Source organism: Anas platyrhynchos, chromosome 27 (genome assembly GCF_047663525.1).
Source record: "Anas platyrhynchos isolate ZD024472 breed Pekin duck chromosome 27, IASCAAS_PekinDuck_T2T, whole genome shotgun sequence".
NCBI classification, from domain to species: Eukaryota; Metazoa; Chordata; class Aves; order Anseriformes; family Anatidae; genus Anas; species Anas platyrhynchos.
In genome coordinates, this window is record NC_092613.1 from 9,160,879 (window position 1) to 9,182,702 (window position 21,824).

The 21,824-nt window shown below is 40.8% G+C and overlaps 1 protein-coding gene across 3 annotated transcripts; it reads right to left on the reverse strand.

Moving 5' to 3' along the window:
- Positions 1-127: 127 nt before the first annotated feature.
- On the reverse strand, positions 128-21,108 carry CSDE1 (cold shock domain containing E1). 3 transcript variants are annotated; one of them, XM_027445009.3, is made up of 20 exons: positions 20,959-21,108; positions 16,856-17,251; positions 12,928-13,126; positions 12,173-12,282; positions 11,719-11,811; positions 11,083-11,180; positions 10,843-10,924; positions 10,365-10,493; positions 10,067-10,192; positions 8,832-9,044; positions 7,743-7,883; positions 7,496-7,654; positions 6,786-6,893; positions 5,748-5,923; positions 5,297-5,409; positions 4,662-4,781; positions 4,206-4,384; positions 2,978-3,141; positions 1,896-2,028; positions 128-1,419 (listed from the first exon to the last, which is right to left on the reverse strand). In XM_027445009.3, the coding sequence occupies exons 3-20, from the start codon at positions 13,124-13,126 to the stop codon at positions 1,372-1,374; spliced, it is 2,391 nt and encodes a 796-aa protein (XP_027300810.1). In that variant the 5' UTR covers positions 16,856-17,251; positions 20,959-21,108; the 3' UTR covers positions 128-1,371. The 3 variants fall into 3 exon arrangements, with proteins under 3 accessions (XP_027300810.1, XP_038024190.1, XP_027300813.1); XM_038168262.2 differs by lacking the exon at positions 20,959-21,108 and adding an exon at positions 19,522-19,582; XM_027445012.3 differs by lacking the exon at positions 11,719-11,811.
- Between the last annotated feature and the right edge of the window lie 716 nt (positions 21,109-21,824).

Here is a 21,824-nt window from a genome sequence, read left to right on the forward strand (position 1 = left end):
GTCAGCAGCCGGCGCCGGAAGAGCGCCCGCCGCGCCCCGCCCCGCCCCGCCACGTGACCCCGGGGCCGGCGGGCGGCCCCGAGGGCGCGGCCCGCGCCGGGACAGAGAGGGCGGAGGCGGGGGGGGCTTGTCTCAAAATCAGTAAAACTTTATTCTATTTCCATTCTTTGCCATTAACAGAAAAAAATTGGAGAAAGCAATGTTTGTTTTACAAAGATAATGCATCTCCCAGAGAAGAAAACCCTAAATCGAGAATAGAGGTAACATGAAAAAACAAACAAACAAAAAAAAAAACAACACAGTACTGCCCTCTATTCAAAGAAAGGAACTCCTGATCTTTTTGGTAAAGTAATACTTAGACCAATCATTCAGTTTTCTTGCTTGATAACGTGTGACTGGGAAAATGGGGGAAGGGGCGGGGGGGCGGGGGGAAGCACACAGACATCAACTATTTCACCTTGATGAAAGTCTCAGTACAGCTATGGAAAGCCTAAGTATTTATTCTTTTACAGTACACTGGGTGCCGGCTGCAAAGAAGAAAAAAAAAAGTATTCACTTCAGGCACAACTTCTTTCTTTGTAAATTTAAATCAGTAAAAGAAACTGGGTTTAGAAGCTGCAGTGTTCTAAGCAGCAGCAAATTTGTGCATTGTTTTAAATATATTTAAATTACCACACTGATGGCACACCTCAGCCTTATGAAATTCTGCACTGCATGTGTTTCAGAACACTACAAAAATAAGTCTATCCCAGAAAGAGACTTTCACTGAGCTCTACCACAACTTTGCTGTCTAAAGAACTCAAGTTAAATGAAATATGAAAACATGGTAACATCTGGCCATCAACTTAAGTTATCTGAATGCTCATACAGATTTTCTATAAAGTTGAACTTATTCCACCCTCATGGTCCTCATAGTTTGAGCAGAGCAAGCAGAAGTGAGCCTTCCACTTCCACTTGGAAGGAAAGATACAATGCAATCGAGTACTAAGGCATAGTAAAATATCTTGGCCAAAATAACAAAGAAAGCATAGATAACTGTAGTGCAGAATTCCATAAGGTCTACCAGAGTAGAGCTGTCTATAATGTTTACTCACATAGGCAATGTAGATTTGCAGTTACCAGTTGCGTTAAATGCACCATTCAAAACAAGCTTCTAAAATGTGATACTATAAGGCGCCACCTTAAGTTCTCCAGAATGCAACTGTGCATAATTTTAAAATGGTTTCATAAATTTATTTTAAACATAACATGAGAAGGTGTTAAAACTGGTGTAATAGCTTCTTAAAATTTGGAAGGGATGAATAGGGAGATATTCAGTACCCTTCACCAGCCCCCACCACTCAGTCGTACTTCAGGTATTGGCTTTGTTGATCAGTCTATAACACCAGCTTGACGGATCTTTCTCTCTGCACCAAATCCCTGCAAGAAAAAACAAAAGCTTTTTAAGGTCTAGCACCACGCTGTAAGGCAAACTTGTTTTGTTCCAACCATGTACAGCATTAGAACATTTCTAATTCACCACATTTGTCTTCAGAAACAGAGACAGTAACAAAACACGGTTGTGTGGGTTACTCCTTACAAATTAAAACCAGAACACTCATAAGTCCTAGATACTTCATAGATTCCAGACACTTTATTCCTTCTGTAAATCAAGTGTTGACAAGACTTCCCATGCTCTACTGAAACCACAGCATACATTATCAACAGAGAGTATAGTGTCCCTAACTTCTGACCAAAATAGGCTCATCTCACACAGCAGGAGACTCATTTGTGATGGAATTGAAGTGGACACCACATTTCATACAGTTTAGATTTCCAGTAGCAGAGACAATGCTATCCACGTTAAAACATAAACTGAAGTTATCCTGCAAGCAGCAGCTTTGTATTTCACTTACCTTTGAGTTATCCGGTCCCCTGGGCTGACGAAGAACTGTTAGACGAGGAGCATTGGCATCATCCAGATTAATGTTCTTTAAACGATTAACAAGTCTATCAGGTCGTGGAGCAGCAACAGCCTTAGCGCCTTCACTGTAACAAAGTCAACCACATGGAGTACTGATGAATTCCCAGAGGTGGTATAAACTACTAAATTCAGTCACTTTCCATATTAAGTCATTACCATGATCTGTCTTGTTTGAAAGCAGACCTGGATGACACCAGAGATGTCTGCCTCAAAACCATTACTTTAACACACCACTAGACTGCAACAGCAGTAGATCAAAACAGTATTCTCATTCTCAAAGGGGGTACTTCTCCAGTAAGGGTGATGTAGTTACTATTAATGCATGCATGACAGTATTCCCTACTTTTCCGTTGCCTTTCACTACACCAATATAAGGCTTGTGAGTTGCCAGCACACAGTAGCAGGATATAGTTATCCCTGAAGACAATGAGAACAGACTTTGGAAAGAAAAATTAAATATTATCACTTCCATGGCAACAGGAAGATTTCTCAGACTTAAGCAAAATACACATTTAAAATTAGATGGTACGATTTAGAAGTTGTTCAAAAGCACAAAAATAAAAATAAATCAAATGCATGTCTCCCCTAGAAATGATGCCCCTATCTCTCAGTCAAAAAAGACTGAAAGACACCTGCTCCTTAGGGAACAACTGGAAGTGTTATCCATAAAGCATGAATTGCCATAGTCCAGGAACTTCATACAGAATTCCATCTGTTTTCTTATCATTCGTTAATTTCTGCATAGAAGACTGTCCTTGCTATGGGGGAGCTTCTTAAAAAGAGAATAAAAGCAGAACAAGCTATCTGCAGTTAAGTAAAGCTGAATTCTGATGCTGCAAAGTACTGTATGTCTTACAAGTGCTGGTATTTCTCAGATGAGAAACTCCCACTGAAGCCAGATGAAATTCAGAGCTCCAGTTCTAGGAACAGCTAGCTCAGTTTACAAGTAGCATGCACACTCTACTACTGATGCAGGCAGTCTGCTAGATTAAAACAGTGATTTTAAATCCTCACCAGACACGCCACACGTTACAGGCACTGCATTTCCCTGTGCGCTGGTTCAGGATTACTGAGAACTCCACTTCATCCCCAGCCTGTAGTTCCACACCATCCTGAACTTCTTTGACATGGAAGAAGAGCTTTTTGCTGTCACCCACTTCATAGTTAATGAAACCAAACTGAAAACCAACACATCATGTGGTTATGTCTTTCCCCTTGATCCAAACAGATGCAACAACACACAGTACTGCACAATTTAACAACTTATAGGGAAAAAAAACAAAACAGGACTCCAAGGAGCCTAATGGAAGTGGAAATGCAACTTCTACATTGAACAGAACTCTGTACTTCTGGAAGTCTAGCCACACTTCTGGCGTTTCTAAAGGCACATTTAAACCCCAAAGCCTATAAGCAAGTTCTGAAAAATGCCTAAGTCCTGACATTTGAATTAAACAGAAAAAAAAAATATCAAAAAACATTGCTGCATATTCTTTTCTAAGACACCACTTTCAAAACTACATAATAGAAACTTTTTTTTTTTTTATAGCAGTGACAGACAAAAGAAGTTTGGGGTTTTTTTTTGGGTGGTCCTGTATAGAGGCAGGAGTTGGACTTGATGATCCATGTGGATGCCTTCCATCTCATGATATTCTATGATAAAGCAATATCCAGCAAAACCCATCTGGCTTCTCCATAAGTAACTAGAGGTTAATGCTGCGGAATAACTATAGAAATGGACAGCATTCTCAACACTTAGTTCTATAACTATTCTGAGATGCAAATAACTAGGACAAAGGTCAAACTTCACATTTCAGGTAGACCACAATCATCAACTGCTTAATGCTGTGAACAAGCTTCTTCTAGAAGCAGATTAGTTTTTTTTGTTAAGAAACAAAACAGAAACAACTTTTTAATGCCTTCTTCAGCAGAAACTAGTCAGATCAGTTTCTAGGACATCTCAATGAACAGGACAGAGCAGCTCCTCACAATCAGCCACAGTAGGAACTGCTGCTCCCTAGCACTGAAGCATCATCAGCTGATGTACTAGTTCACCTTTCCTGAAACCATGCACAAATCAGTAACTGGGTTTTATAAGCCTAGGTCCCTAGAACACTAGAACACAGTACAAAGCAATCCATTTGTGCACAACAAACTTCCTGCGTTGAAGTGCTGAAGCAGGTTTTCATCTGCTGTATGCTAGCTCAAACACACGCATCTTGCCTTCAGAGCAGTATTCACTCACCTGATCTTTCACACATTCCACTGTGGCCCTGCGGAATGGCGTGATGTTGACAGCCATTGTCTGCCCATTTTGGCCAAGCACACAAAGCTGGAACTTAACTGTCTCCCCCTTTTGCAGACAGTCACCTTTGTTTGCCATTCCAACAATTCCAAATGGATAGAACTCCCCTTTCATCTCACCTTGAGAAGAAAACATACATGACATAATTAAGAGTCTTTTTTCCTACCTGAGGGCATTTAGAACTTATTTCTGGTATTAGAAATAGTATTTTTACTGTGATATTAGTAGTGTGAATATAATCCTCAACACTTCCATTTACATGTAATTTATTAAGTTCCTACGTTTCATGTGTATCCAGGAAGAAAATAGTTATAATTTACCTTAGCTGAAGTTTACTATACTTAGCTGTGTTTACTATACTTAAAGCAAGCCTCAGGTAAAAGCAGTAAGTCTTACCATCTTCCATGACTTCAATCATGCCCTGGTATTCAGTTTGTGTGGGATCTACACTGCGCAAAGGACGAATTACTTTACCAGAGTAAACAGTTGGATCAGCTTCTTCAGTGATACCATTCACTGAAAAGAAACAGACAGTGCAAGAATCAGGAAATTCTAGGTATACTTCTTTTTAAAAATAAAAAGTGACTGATTCATATTGACCACAAGCCTATAGTTTGCACCAGAACAAGCTTACAACAGTACACGATCACCCAGTAAAACCAGAACAGCTCTAATTCAGCAATATGTAGCGATAGCTTTTGTAATCAAGTCCACGCAGACAGTTCAAGAGCAGAAATTGAAGGGTATTAGCTTCTCATGAAGCTACAGACCATAGAACCTGAAAAAGCACGCTGAAGGATTTAACTTCTCCTACCATTGCACTCCCAGCTCCCTTTGATCAGTCAATGTTGCTTAAGCATGCATTTTGCACCCCAAAATCCTTAATACCCACACCTGCAATTTTTCTGTAAGGAACAGCACAACTAGAATTACTAATTTTGCCACTAGGTTTCTCCTCATAGAATTGCAAACTTCAACTATCAGCAAATCTCAAGGGCCTTTTAAGCAGAAATTACCAGGTAGAGTCTTACCTGCATGTGTTTTGTTCACCTTTTCTGCACTGACTTTGTTTCCTTTGCCTTTTGACAAACTGTATTCAACTGTGTCTCCAAGTTCCAGGCTATCAATATCACCACAGTACTCACTACAGGAAAAAAATTATATGCAATTTTCCTTTAGTTACATGATAACAGTGATGCTCACCCTGCATTCACATAGGTTGATTAGAATCCTTTTAATTGACTCAGCATCTCACATTTTCAAGAAATACTCATTCAAGAAAGTGAAACTTCAAATACACTTTTCAGTAACTGTATTTCTTGGCCTGACATTCAGAGGCCTAGATCACAAAGAACATTGACTAACAGAAAAGCCTGAACCAGTCCAGCAGAGATAATCAATGGAACTTGAGAAATCTAAGCATATAACCACGTGAGGTCCAAGAGTTAAACAGTCATTTGTACAAAAAGGATCGTCATTCACCTGTAGTGGAAGAAGATCTCCTTATCATGATTAGCTGTTTCAATAAATCCAAAGTTATCTTTCAGGGCTGCCACATATCCCAAAAGCCTCTTGGAACTATAATTGCGTCCAAGCATTCTGACAGAAACAGCTGTTTGCAGACCAGTTCTCTTCACTTCACAAACGCTGAACTCAACCTGTTTAAGAGGTACATATCAATACTACAGACAAAACTCATCAACAACAAAAGCAATAAAAATACCCTACAACCCAGACAACTCATTTCAAGGCTGTGTAGCTGGAATCAACATCTAGGTTCTCCAGGAAAGCCATCTTCTAGCCACTATTCTCCCAGAAACATCTGTCAGTCACTGACATTTATTACATTCCAGAGAAGGGCAGAGTCAGTGTAACACCTAGAAAGGTGAGCCAGCATCTACTACTGTGCTTCTTTTGACTACTACATATAAAGTTTCTTACCTTTATGTGGTTTGCCTCTTTGCACCACACATCACCAGTGGCCCACAGTGAGCATGTATGTAGTTTGGCTCACTTCTTTTATAATTTTAAAAGCAGTAATCATTGCCTTTCTGCAGTACTCCTGCATGGCTCCTGAACATTAAGTTTTCAGGCTGCTCTTCCACATCTATCAGCTTTTTCCCCAGTCACTATTTCCCTGGCCATTTTGCTGCTAGAGGAAACATCCTGCTTTTTCAACATCCATCTCATTGTCTTTATGCTAACCTCCTCTTGATTATTCACAAGTGGAGTCAGTGTCTTTATAAGCAAGGCTAAGAATTTTTTTACTTATAAAATGTGTAATTTACATAGCAAGACAGTATTTTTATATATGTGTCACCAGGTTTTAGAATATACTTTCTTAGCCATAGAGAAGATTAAGCCACTCAAACCCAGGCCAGAATAAAAGAAAAAGGTGACTCCTCAGGTGCCTTGTCCTTCATTTAAGGAAGGCAACAAATTCAGTGACAAGGCAAAGAGAAGCTCTCATCTTGAAGTGCATGAAAAAGTATTCCCCAATGGTATACTTAATTATATTGCCTTATCTCCAATCTGTGGATTAGCAGATCCTTCCACATCCTTGGCCTGGTAAGGAATGGTCAGTTTTACTCCACAGTCATCATAAACAATTATTCCATCCTCAGCTTCCTAAAGACAAGACATCAAGATTCAGCAATTAGTGTCTTATTTATTATCAAACAAGCTTACTACATATAATTTAAGCACTACTCTTTGCATTTGTATTGCGGCAACTGGTAAGAAATGCAGAATAATGAACTCTGAATAAGATCAAAAAACACAGGCTTCAAATGACATAACCCTGTCTAGTAAGAGCCAGAATTTACTTTTTTTTTTTTTATTATTCTCTAAAGATACTATTCCTATAAAGTATTTATGGAAAGTTTAATTATTCTATCATAGTTTAAAGCAGCAGAACAAAAAGAAGAGGCACTTCTCCAACCCTAGAACTTTAATTTCAACCATTTCTAGCATCTTCTGCAGTATGACGTAGAAAGAGGATCTTCTCATCAGGTTCTTGTAAATTACCCTCAACTGCAGCATCATTAACCATGCTCTTAGTATCTCATTTCACAGAAATTGGTTTTCATTGAGTGCTGTCATTAGCAATTCAATGCAGTCCGCATTTATGTAGGATAACCAGTGTTTCTGAATGTTCAGTTACAGATTTAAAAGAAGCAGCCTCAGTCTGCAAAGCCAGAAACACAGCACAGCTGCTTCTTGCATACTACCTTCTCTTTGCCTTTATTAGGGCTAGTGGCTTTAGCTGGAGTGGCTTCTTTGTCTATAGTGCCCACAAAACGGTGATCTGATTGGGTGTGGAAAGAAACCGTGCCTTTCGGAAGTTTTTTAATCCTAATAGCATGATTTCTTTGGGCAGACAGCATATCCTGAAAAACAAGATCAATAAGATCTTCGACAGGCTGCATGTTAATACTTTTGTGAAATCTTAGTTTTCAAAGAAATTGTACTACTCACAGGAACCACAGTAAACTCTACTTCATCAGAAATATGGAGTTGGTTTCCATCCATAATTTCACTGAAGTGAAAGAACATACGAGCATCCCTGTCAACACATTTAATGAAGCCAAAGCCATCTCTCATCGCTGCGATCACACCCTGAAAATAACCAGAGGGACAATTAGTTTTACTACACGTACATAACATTTGTCTGTAATAAGATAGAACTGTGGAGTACGTAATAATCTGAACGTAAAGCTCCAATCATACAAAAACGCTTCTTAATATATGCACTTCTCTGTGAACTGTAGTGCTCATGGTTACAGCCAGCCTGAAATTCAAGCAAACCCCACTTACCTGGATTCCTCAGCTCACTCTTATTCATATGAAGTAGAAAGTGAAGCAGAAAAGATGAGTGTAAGCCAATAGCAAGGACTACAGTCAAAGAACCTGGTATTACTGCTACCCATACACAGGTTAGTTTTGTCCAGCACTTTTTACAGGAATGAGATATTCTTTAATACTGACCTGCACATCTATTTTAGTCACTGTCACCCATCAAGAGCTGCTCTGCATATGACAGAACTTAGCTCTTTAGCATCCTTCTGCCTGAATCTCAGGCAGAGATTGTACAAAGAACAGTAAGACCAAAATTCAGAAGCTGAACACAGTATCTCCCCCGATTCTTAAGACTTTTCACTGCCTGTACCAGAGAATTCTCAAGTTCTTCCAGTTTTCCTAAGAAACTGGAATTACCTACTTAGACTCGAGACCATTAAAGCTTTTAATTGTTCAAGACTGTGTTACTGATGTGTCTGCTATAACCAGCTAGCAATCCACTCCAAGAAGGCCAATTAACCTTTACTTTTCTTATATAATTTCATTTACTGAGTAGTTAACTTTTTATTTTCATAAAGGAGAAGTGTACAGAATTAATTCTGGATTTTTTACTATTTAAGCACAGTCTCGGAAGAGTATCTGACTTCAGAAAAGGCAATGAAAGAAAAGACATTAGTGATTTTCACATTATGTTATTGAGACAACTACCCCAGTTTTCACCTTCATTCCTTCCCCTCAAGAAATAAAGACTTAAAAATAGATACTTGCCATTTCCCTAGTTTCATTAGTAAACTGGAAAGTATTTGGGAGAACCTCTATATTGGTGGCTCGTTCCAGTTTGTCACGCCTGTCTGTTGAAATATTGAATCGAACGTGGTCACTTTCCAGCAAAGTCACCTTGGATTTTGTATCTTTGTCTCCAAATGGAAGTTCTTTAGGAATCACAAAGTCAACTTTGATGCGGCCAGGTAACGGATCATTCTAGTGAACAGAAAAATGCAACACAAAAGTTTAGTTCACCTACGAAGCTCAGCATTCAAAACTTTATATAAGCACTTGGGAAAATGCTTATTAAGCAGCACAGTTTCATTTCCACGTTTGAGGTTGGAAGGCATCACATCTGAGTGACTGCTCCTAAGATTACAGTGGCATTACTAGAATTTAATTTAGTTTCTCTCTTACCTATTAAATCAGCAGTTCCACAGACTTCAGCTTCACTGCAAACAGAATAGTTTGCAGAAACACTACTACTAACAGGTGTACTGGACAACACCAAATGCCTGCTTGATTCTATCCACAAGGCTTCATTTATAACATTTCTAATTTGCAATTTTACTGCGCACACCAAAATACAAGCTTTTTTTTTTTTTTTTAAAGTACTAAACAAGTATTGCCAAATAAATAATCTATTTTGAGAATTAAGTTCAGGCTTTCCTGTTAAGTGTTCAAGAACACCTGCTCCACACACACATGCACAAAAAAAAAAATCCACCAAACACAAAACAAAACCCAGACCTGGCCTAAACACTTCAGAGAAGTGGTTTCATGTACACCCTTCCCTAAAAGCCAAACATTAAAGGTCAAGTTATCTCTGTCAAAAAAAAACAAAAAACAAAAAACTCATTAACTGATCACAGGAATCCATAAAACACATTTTCTTCCCTTTTCACTATGCTTTTGCCTTTAACATACACCCTTAGGAAAAAAAAAAAAAAAAAAAAAGAATGTCCCTATTTTTCAGTTGGAAAGATTTGAAAGATTAAAAAACAACACACATTGCACAAGGTACACTATCATTTATTACCCTCATTTATTACCCTCATCCCTGGTCCTTCCAAACTTTAGAAAAATTTCTTACTGTGACTGCTGTCAATGGTTTTTACAAGTTAAGCAGTCTTCTACTCTGACATGATGCTCACATAGTAGACTATTACAGAAAAAGGGGAGCTTTCTCTGCTTGAAATCCAATACATTATTTCACAAACTTAAATACTGAAATGCACCTGATTTTTGCTGGGTACTTTAGGAATTACTTTGGTTACAGTTCCTTCAAAGTGTTCAATGCTGATATCTTCAAAAATAACAGTTCCTTGTGGCAGCAGTCTTACATCTGTTGCAACTTCTTTACCCTAAAAGTACAAAGCCAGTTAAATATCCATATTGAAGTGGTAAGGCAACAGATTATTTTCCTATGAACTTCCTCCCCTCCCCCTTCTTTTTATAAGCGAATTTGAAAAAACAGAGAGATGTCCAGTTGCACCCTAGGATCTCATCTTCAGTTTTTACTGGATTTCGTCTTACATTTCTGTCTTTGATTGTAAACTCCACATCATCACCAGGCTGTAAGGCTTCTAGGTCACCTTTAAATTCACTATAATGAAAGAATATCTCCTTCACGACATCACCCCTCTCAATAAATCCAAAGGCTTCCTAAGAACAGAACAAAGTGTTTAATAAATTGCCAAATCTCTTATCAATACACCATCTTACAAGTTCTAGCAAACACAATACAAGATTATGCCATCCCAGTACAGCAATCTCATTAGTGCATACACCTTAGACTACCACAACAAATATATTAAGGGAAACAAACAGGAGTTCCTTTGTTTTCAAGGAGGTTATTAGTATCAAAGATTAGATATTTAAACCATTTCACCCAGTTGACCTTCATACCTCCAAACTCTTAATAGCTCTTAATGCACTGAATTTACTTAAGCTACCACTTTTCAGAGAAGCATTTAATCTTCAAGTAATATTTTGAAGCTAAAGCATCACTTACTTTCATGGCACAGACTACTCCTTGACAGCGGGCTTGTTTCTTTTTTAATAGCATAATGTTACGAGCACTTACAGCACCAGTACTAGAGGGAAGAAGTAAACATAATAAACCTGAAACACTTAAACTGGAGAAAAAATAAAATCTTATTTCATAATGACATTTCAGCTCTTAGAACAGGCATGAAGTACTGCCTGACTAGTAAAAGAGAAGTATGAGATCAGAATTGTAATACCAACTTACTGTTTATTTGTATCAATTACAAAGTTTATTTTATCTCCTGTTTCCAGCTGAATATTTCCTTCAACATCCTCTGGGGTGTAAGTCAGGTAAAACACTTCCTGTAAATTAACGTTGACTAATATTACTCTACTTGCAAAATAGTCAATTCAAAGAATTAACACTTTTCAGTGACAGTAACTGCTATTAAAGAAATTAATTTACTGAGGAAATTGAAAATGATCAAACACTGCATGCAAAAACATACTTTCTTCCAGTGTTGTTTTCGTAAGTCCGTAACAACCAACTTAAATTGAAAGGTATGTACGTGGCTAACTTTAAACGTCGATTTCTAAACTTTCAAAGTTCAAACTAAGAATACATGAATGTTACGTAATCAAGCTTTGTTCAGTTTTAAAACTGAAGAACAACTGAACTATTTGGTTCCATATTAAACTCTCAATAGATACAGGTGGGCAAGCAAGCTGTACAATTAATGTATCTGCTTGTAGCAATTACCAAAGTATGCTTTTTATTTTTTTCCCCTTCTAAGAACTACAGTTTTTAGGACTATCAATTGTCTCCATTGTGTCAGATTTTTTGCTCATAGACCATAGTGACGGATCAGTCAAGAGTTCAAATAAAATACATAAGCTTTACCCCATTACGTTCGTAGCATACACTCCCTGTTGGACTCTGACCCGGGGCAGCTGGAGATTTACTCTCTAAATTGTGAGGAACAGCACACACAACCTACCAGTCAAAAAAAAAAAAATCCATTGCTAGTCATTTCAGGAGCAGCATTGTTGAAAACAGAATGAATCTCAGTAGCCTCTATTATACATTCAAGGATGCACTTCTAGTTTTAACTCAACAGGGAATGCCTTACTGTAACGTTTCAACCTTATAGAACACCTGTTGACTTGAAGAACTGTTTGGAGCAAAGCAACAGGTCATGCCAAACCTCTGAATTTCTAACAGAGTAACAAAAATAGATTTCGCTATAACTGAATACTGTATGCAGTTAATGTGCACACTAAATGAATCTGTCATTCCTGAAGTAAAGGATGGAAATTGTGTGAATTGAAAATAGACATTTATCACAGGCACTAACTTGTCCATTTATTCGCTCTTCAGGTAATATTTCTGGTTTGATCTTCACCAATTTAACAGCAATGGGTTTTCCAGTTCGGCGATCAGAAGACACCTCAAATTCAACATCGTCTACAAAACAATCAAACACAGTAATGGCATTATATACTTTTTTTTACTCCCTAATGGTTACATCTGATAATTCACTGCTTGTACCTCAACACAACAAAATAAAACTCAGGTACTTTTGTTACCTAGGAAGGATATGCTGTTTGCAGAACTTCTCTGCTTTTTCCCTCCTTTTGCTAAAGAACCATTCCACTGTAAAGGCTTGCCCAGCAATACTTCCTCTCCCCTTCCCTCCTGCTCACCATATAGCAGACCTCACACTGAAGGAGTTCAGACTACGTAACATTGTTATTGAACAGTTTATAACCTTAATTGCCACATAGATCAGTGGCAACCTCCCCATTCTGCAAAACAGTCAACAATCTTAAAACGAATTATTAAAAAAGTAGTGAGGCACAGTCTTACAGTCTAAGCACTTGTTTCTTAGTCATGTAACTTTGACTTAATACTGCACCTTTTTCCAGAACAGCCCCATTTGTATTAATACAAGCTGTAGTAAAGATCTTTCACCAGGAGTGTGAGATTAATTCAATCATCTTTTTAGCCCATCAGGAGCAACAGAACGCATCTGTTAATGCCACAAGATAAAAAGGTTTTCTACCACAAGTAAAGACTGGTCTTCACTTGGTCAAAAAGCTGCCTAATTACCTCCTACTTTGAGCTCCTGTAAGTTGCCATTATATTGTGAACAGTGGAAGAACAGTCTAGCTTGCCGTTCTGAACACTGAATGAATCCGTAAGAGGTCAGCAGTTTTTCTATAACCCCAGTCTCACGCAGTGCTGCCGAAGTACCATTGGGGTACCCGTTGTGTCCATTGTTGTGGAGAAGGTTTGGATCAAAGCTCATCTGTACAAAAGAAAACATAGCAAGAACAACAACAAAAAAAAAACAAAACAGCATGCTACTTTAGTCTCTCCATAAACGCCTAACAGAATAAGACATACAACAGCTTGTGGAATTTACTGTAACAGGCAAACTCTAAACATTTTTAAAATACAGTAAGAATTCCAAAACTATCTAGCTCTTGTAAAACAGTAATTCTTAAATTCAGACAGGCAACAGAACATAGCCAGAAATAAAACACTGAAATAAAGCCTGCTTAGACCAAAACAAGCTTATGACTTTCCTAAGTACATCTCAGAGAAAGCACTCCTACATTCACCATTTCACATCAGACAAGCCTGAAAACACCTAAAACATCTGTTCTTCCAAATTACACATGTAATTAAGAAAACACAAGTTATGAAACAATAGTACTAGGTTCATTATCCATGCATAGTCTGTCCCTGTTTTGTCTGTTGAGTCTTTTATATAAAAAAACAGTTTTAAGTGTTTAAATACTTTTGCACAGTTATGAAATACCAAGAATTAAACCCCCAGCTAATATTTCTGTGATACAGTAAGTCAAGTGCTGGAGAGACTGAAAAAACTTGAAGACATCATTAAACTGAAAAAGTTAAAAGCTTTAATGAACAGTTAACTTACATCCATGAAAACTTCTTTTCAAGGGACAGGATCAACCTTGAAATATTTATAAGTCCTTTACTAACTTGCTGGATTTTGTTGTGCAGAAGAGGTGTCATTTTTAAAGCAAACCATTTCCATTTACAGGTTTGCAATTACATCAGTTGAAATGCATCACACCTCAAATACTGTAATTCCAGAAACACCACTCAAGAAAAATAAAAAAAAAACATGCCAACAGTCAACGTGTATTTTGGAATACAGTACTAGAGGGTTTTACAGAATCCGACTATATCTGCTCTCTGCTTTGTTGCTGCATCGAACAGAAGAGATTCGAAACTACTCTACTATACGTTTGCTGGAGATGGGTAACTCCTGAGCAACCTGTAAAATGGTCACGCTCCTTACTGTAATATAAGTATCTAGTTACTCAGCACATTAAAAAGATACAGCTATAGCATGGTTTATTAAGTTGTTTGCAATCAGTTTAGAAGTTATCAAAAAGCACTGAAAAACACTTCCTGGGCAGATTTTTTAATTAAGCTAGACTAGTATTAAAGTAATTAACTAAGAACAACTACAAGAGATAAGAATGAACAGAGTTCTGACCTCCAAAAGAAAAAGGAAAATACCAGTCCTAATGCTACTTTACACAGCAACTTCTCAGCAGAAGTCAGCTTTCAACCATGGTTCCCCACATGGTTCTAAAAAACCACTGGTAATATCTAATGGTAAAACTATTAAGAATAACCCATGTGGTTTTATTTTTCCTGGAACATTTCCACTTTCACACTACTGTTTACATGTTATTTAAAGTTCCACTTGAAAATGATGTTATACCAAAACCTAAGAGGTATTTTCACTCATTTTGTTTTGCAGGAGTGTCATTCTGACGTGAAAATGTCTATAAAGCTTCCAAAAGAAAAAGAGATACTTCTTAACTGTCAAAACCTCAAGGGAATGAGGGTATTCTATTGCAGCATGGAACCACAGCACCAGCGCAAGGAAACAGTACAACCTGGCAGTTTACAAATATCAAACAAAATATGTACCTGCTACATGAACAGCTGCTTCGCAAGCAAATTACCAATGGATTTTATTGCCCCCGCACTCATACTGTTTGGGAGTTCAGTAATGCACTGTGTTACATAAGGTATTGTAGAACAAGACAAAAAAATGCAGTACTGTCTGTTTAAGAGTGGTGTGATAAGCTACAGTGTAACAGCCAAGCAGTTACCCAATCAATTTTAATCAATACTGCATTCCTATTCCACAATTATAAGAAGTCAAGGTTTGGGGGGTATCCTGAAACTGTGATAACTGGCATAAATACTATTACATGCTCAATTAGGTGTAAAATACCAACGTATCTGAAAATACACTGAATCAAAGACATGACCCCCATAGAGAACCGTTGGAAACTCCAGTCTACCTTCCTCCCCAAAGGGCTCATGCCAACGAGAGATGAAGGCAGCCAGCCTGTTGTCTAGCTCAGTCTTGAAAACCTCCAGTGACCTAGGTTCTACCATCTTTCTGGGGAACCTTGTGTCAATGTTGTTATTTGCTCCCAGCAAAGAAGTATTTCCCTTACCTCCAGACTAAACTGTTTAATGGACCAAGACCACAGGAACTGCATCTTTTTCATGCAGTAGATTATGTTTAGAGGACACATTTTCTCATAATATCTAATTTAAAAGAACACTATACCAAGCTGCTAAGAGCTGCACATTACTCCCTGCCAGCATCACATATGAACCCTCATCTTTTGAATAAGGCAACCCCCAGGACATACGATTAAAAAGGAAGATGCCCCTGTGGAAGACAACAGCTGATGTGTTTCATTTTAAGCCACCCTAGAGTTTGAAATACTTTTCAAAATTAAATTAGTACTGCAAAATGGCTGTGGGAAGGGAACATGATGTATTATTAAACCTTTTCACAGAAGAATGGGTAAATGGTCTTGCCAATTATGAAAGCTCAAATCAGTGTGACAAATGCTTTTTGTCAGTCATGGATAAAATGGTCTTTTCACACCTCCAGTGCTGGCTGAGTACACAAACATCCCCTGCTACAATGGCAAAGAAATTAAGTAATAGGTTACGACTAAAGGTACATCAGTTGCAGGAAATAACAAAAATCTACCTAAGAAACAAGTTCAGAATAGCATAGCTTAGTGTTAGAACAATACTATTATCTCTTGCTCAAAGATCATCATTGCACGATGCCATCTGAACACCCTGGGTTTAAAGGAGAATTTAACATTTTAGCACAAAGCAACATAGCGGGTCTTCGATCAACTAAAGCCTGACAACTTAAGTTCAATGAGAGAGATACTCCTCAGGGTGGCACTAAGATTTGCTGCAGAGGGCAAGGCATGGCATAACGTATCAGCAGTCTTTCCAGATGCTTGTCATATCACCACAACTGTTCAATGCTGTAACAGAGCACAAAATAGCAACAAAAAACCTACACGCACCAATTCTGTTAAGTGAATAAAAACATAAAAACAGATGGAATTATTGTCACAAAACTGTTCTCTAAGAAACATCTACCAGGAGTACTGTCACAAAATTGTTAAGAAACTTCTAGGAATAGCCTACAAGATAGGTATTAACGTACAAACAAGACTTGTTCAGACTTGAAATATAATGGTTATATACTGGACCACAACCACCTGGCTGTGCTGTTCACTCACAACAGCTCACTCCCATTTTCAACACAGCTCATTAGTCAATTAACAAGAGTAAGAGCTATGAATATAGTTCAGCAATACAAGTACTTAAAGGAAAACAACTGTGCAGTAAGATGGAAAGGAAGATAAACAGAGATTACACAAACTGAGGAAACCAGTAGTTTTGGGAAAAAAAGAGATTGAAATCACACCACTTTTACTAGAATAGAGAAACATTAATAACCAGCTAAGGTTATAAAACAAGTACTGTTAAATAGAACTATAACATGAGTAATATTAATTCATCATACTACAACCAAACCAACATAGTGACAGAACTGTTAAAAAAAACAAAAAACACAAAAAATAGCCTTCTGCTAATAACCTGTTTCCAATTAAGTTTGAAAGAATGAAACTCTTTAAATAGCACATGCACCAACCTCGCAGTGATATTCAAATATTGCACTTTCAGTAGTATTAGCCGATTCTTCTGTTTCAGCACGAAGTTTCAAAGGATGAAGACTGCTATTTGACAGAGAGAGAGAGCACGCAAGAGAAAGTGATCTATCAAGCTAATAAAGAATACAAGTGCTGCTGCCCTGGGCAGTTTCAACACAGCACTGGAGAAAACAAAGACTACTAGCAGCGTTGGGACGTGCTCTTTTGAAGCTGTTGAGTAGGCACAAACTTCTGGTTTCAGATCAAGCCTTGTATCTTCAGTGTAAGTTTCCTCTTCTTTGGTCTTGAGTTGTTGTTACGATGTGGTATATTCTTTTCCTGATCTGAACTTGAAGCAGCAGTTTCAGGTGGTAAATTCTGTTCTGTTCCACTTCATACTGGAAAGAGAAAAAAGACACACACTAAGAATAACTTTAACAGAAACTATACAGCCCTAGCTGTTCCTATGAATAGGCACATATCCTCTACCTTAACACTACAGGTTTGATCCACACTAGGAAAAGCCATCTTACAGATGTATTTGGCGTTCCCATTTTCAGTTTTGGTTTCCCAAGAAACTCTACCTCCAGCCAGTGATATGCTATTTCTAATTTTAAACTCTTCAGATGCAGTTACACATTCCAGGAAAGGCCCCAGTTTGTACAACTAAAACAGCAAACTTTTTTTTTTTGATGAATATCAGCATCATTTAATACACAATGTAGTCCTATTATTGCTACTAATAGGTTTATATGGGTGCAGCCCCATAATTAATCAACAAGAACTTGCACACACTTTCAAAATAGCCACATGATACAAAGAGGAGATGAACTAGGACTTCCTGATGATTTTTGTTCTGAAAGGTAAGTCAAAGACCAGCAAAACCCTTAAAGCACCTTTAGCTTTGTATGAAAATAAACAAGCTTCTGAATTATTCCTACAGATGCTATATTCCTATTCTACACAGACCATATGCATGCCGGCACAGCTTGTAAAATAACCACAGAGTCAATCTCTGGCCTTCTTAAACCCCTGTTTACAAACTGTTGATGAAATATAGAAAATATTTGTACAGATAACATAACACAGAAGCCTCTCCCCAACAGCAACTAGATTAACACTTCTCTCCTAATGTTCTGTGGTACCACTTTGTGTTTTCACGGGAAAGCAGCTTAGACAGACTGCCACCTACCACATGAAATAGAAAGCTTATGAAGACAACTACTTTTAAAATAATATTTTTTAAAAAATCAAGCTTTATTTTGAGTTTGTTACTTACTTAGTAAATAAATAAGAAAACAGGGGGAGTGGAGATTTTTGCACATAAATCCTGTTAAGAAGCAACATAGCTGTGAATCTATGGATAAACTAGCATGTTACAAAGCAATCTAAAAGCACGAATCCCCTGAGCATGTAACTCTTCCTGAAGTCATTCCACAAGCTCCGCAATGAATGAATAAAAATATGGACAAAGCCTATTTCCCCACTGTAGTGAGAAACACAATTTTTCATTTTACAATGAGCTTTGAATTTCCTTTAGTGAACTGTGAAGCTGGAACAGTCCACTTAAAAAACAAAAACCATGAATTTAAATGAACACAAAGACATTTTAACTTAGCACAGTGAATGCTGACTGCAGTCAGCCAATCCAGATAAACACTCTGAACCTTCAAAAGCATACAAAGGATGCATGCAAATTCACCAGCTGGTTTTCACAGAAGTTTATATTTCAGCTATCTCCCCTCCATATAAAACATCTTCCTTTAGCCATCAATCAGAACTACTTTGGTCTGTATTAAGCTTTCTTGTCACACCATACATACACAAGAGACTAAATGTGAAACTGAACTAGGGCAGAAATCTAACTCCAGGTACTAAGAAGTATGTGGCGTAAAAGGTTTGCAGTGAAGGACTAAACTATATTAATAAAGTGAAATAAGAAGACTTACAGCTAATACAAAAATAATAGAATCGCTAGGTTTTTCACACACCTCTTTACAAGATTCAAACAACCTTTATCACTATCTCTTTCACGATAAAACAAACATTCCCCCAAGTTCAACAGAAACTAAGCAGGCACACACCACACCACGGGAACTGCAGAGAAACGTATCATCTTATTATTAAAACACTTCTCTCTCACTTAGTTAGACTAATACTGTTAGAGCTCTACAAGAGCTACCAGTTAGATAAAACTACATTTCACACTTCTGGGGCAGGGAATCTATTATGTTTTCAGAGAACAATCAAAACACCTGTCTGCCCAAAGATGACTAAAACAAATGTTGCCAGGTAATGGCATAAAGACTAAGATTTTCCCTTAAAACCAGATTTGACTCATTTACTACATTCATTACGTTTAATCATTCAAAAAAAAAAAAAAAAGGGCAGAAGGATGAAGCAAGCTGAAGTCAAGAAAAAACTGGAAAATAGGTGTGTGCATCTGCTCAAGTTCTTTACTTTCTAATTCAGCTACTATAAATACTCCTCCAAATGGTAAACACCCTGAGCAACTGCCCACCCCCTGGGTCACAGCGGACAGTGCATTTCTGTATTAACAGATTAGTGCAAAGGCAACGAAAAGACAGAGCTGGATTAGTCCTGTTCTTGGAGTCTTTCTGATGTGGATTTTGCTAGATGACAGTAAGTCACACTGAGTTGTTCATACCTTGAAATCTATACAGCCTAGCAGTAAAGACTGCCAGATTAGACGCTGCTTTGATTCTCATTTTCTTCACACAGACAGGTATGTATCTGTGAGAACATGTATTTCACAGAATTAATGCAAGGGCTTCTAGATGTAATCCCCTCTTATGTATGATTAAATTTAACAGAGATAAAACTTTGCATTTTTATTATGAATTCACAGCTCAGTTGTCTGAAAACACTGGGAGGTAACGCCATTGCACATCTGAGGCAGTTATCAGATAGAAGTACCGAGTACCATCTCTTGAACACCCCAACCAAAATACGACAGCAGCAGTATCAGCTACCCGGTATTTACTAGATTACTGAAGACATCTACATAAAAAAAAAAAAAAAGAACTACAGAGAAAAAAAAATCCAACGCCAATTTAATGCTTTTGGTATCGTCGATAGAAAACAAAACAAAAAAAAAAAAGCATCAAAAGCAGAGCTCGGGGAAGGGCCCCGCGCCCGCTTTAACCCCGCCGAGCAGCACCGAGCCCGCCCCGCACCGCCGGCCTCGGGGCGCCGCCAGCCGCAGGAGGCGCGCACCAAGATGGAGGCCGCGAGCTCCGCCGAGGGGCGGCGCCAGGAGCCCCGGGCAGCGGCGCGCCGAGCGGGGGCAGCGGGCGGCGGGCAGCACATCGCCGCGGGCGGCGCGGGGGCTGCCGAGGGGCCGCGCCGGGCTCGGCCGCAGCGCTGGGAGGGGCCGGGGCCGGGGCCGCCCTCCCCGCACACAAAGGGGGCGATGGCGGCCGCTCCCCGCACACAAAGGGACAGGGCCGGGGCCCGGCTCTGCGGCGGGCGGGGCCGCGCGCGGGGCACGCCGGGAGCTGCCGGCCGCCACCACCGCCCCCCCCCCCCCCTCCTCGCGGCCGCCCCTCCCCCCAGGAGGCCCAGCGCCGAGGCCTCGCCCGGGGCCTGCCGGGACCCGTAGTCTCCCCCCCGCAGCGCCCCGGCCGAGCTGGCGCCTGTCGCCCTGCAGCCCCCGGCAGGCCCCGCGGCGCGGCGGGCCGCGCGGCACGCCGGGAAAGCGAGTTCCGGAGCCGCCGCCGCCGCCGCCCCGCCCCCGCGGCCGGGCGGGACTCCGGCCCCCCGGGGCCCCCGCGGCGGGGCCTCCGCCCGCGGGACGCCGGGAAACGTAGTGCGCGCGCCGCCACGGCCCGGCGGCCCCCGGCCCCCCGTCGCCGCGGGCCGCGGCCCAGCGGGCGGCCCGCCCCCGCCTCGCGCTCTCCCCGCTCAGCGCGGCCGAGGAGCGGCGCGGGGCAGCCTCCCCCCACCGGGCCCGCGGCGGCAGGCGGGGCGCGAGGCCAGAGTCGCCTCCCGCCTCGCTCGCCGCCCCCCGGAGGCCCCCGGTTCCCCCCTCGCTCGCGCCAGCGCCGTCTCCGCCGCGCCGGGAGCCGCCGCCCGCCGCACTCACCCCCCCAGCTCAGCGCCCCCGCTCCAGCGCCGCCATGAGCAGCACGGCCCAGCACGTAGGAACAAATCCCGGCCTCTCGCGAGAACGCGGGGCGGAGCCGCGCCTGCGCCCGCAGCGGCCCCAGCAGTCGCATGGTGCGCATGCGCGCCGGGCACCAGGCCAACGGCGCAGCCCCGCGCTGCGCAGCGGCGAGCGCCCGGCGAGCTCCGCCCCCCCCCCTCCTCCTGAGCGAAGGGGGCGGGGCCGGGCGGGGGCCGGTCCCGGGGCTCGCGAGGCCCAGGGGAACGCGGCGCTACCGGGGGCAGGCCCGGTGCCGGGGAACAGCCCCGCCTGCGGCGGAACCCTCGCCTCGGGGCCCGGGGCCCGGCGCGGGGCCTGTGCGCCCCTGCCGCCCACCCGGGCACGCGGCTCGGCAGCGCTGCCCTGGGGGCTCCTGCCTGCAGCCTCCAGCCGGAGCCCAGCCCGTTCGCACCGAAATCCCCGGCAGCCCTACCGCCTGCAGGCATGCCGGCACGGGCTGCGTTAACACACAGCAGAAGTAGGACAGCAGCAAGTGAACAAATTTCAGCTTCCTGCTAACGCAGCTACTGCTGATTAGCAATGACCTCGTTAGTCAGAGCAACGGCTGTTTAGTTTCCAATTCTTCAGGCTGCATGACAATGAGCCTATGAAAAGAACTTTAAACTACACGAGTGTATCTAAGGTAATAAACCACCATCACACACTTCAGATCACATTAATTTTAAAAAGATGAAATGCAACATTTTTGGTCTTTGTAATATTTCTTTTGAGCATCAAGGTAAAATGAGAATGGGGATGCAAAAGATTTCAGTAGAGGCAGAAGAGACAGAAATATTGCCAGGACT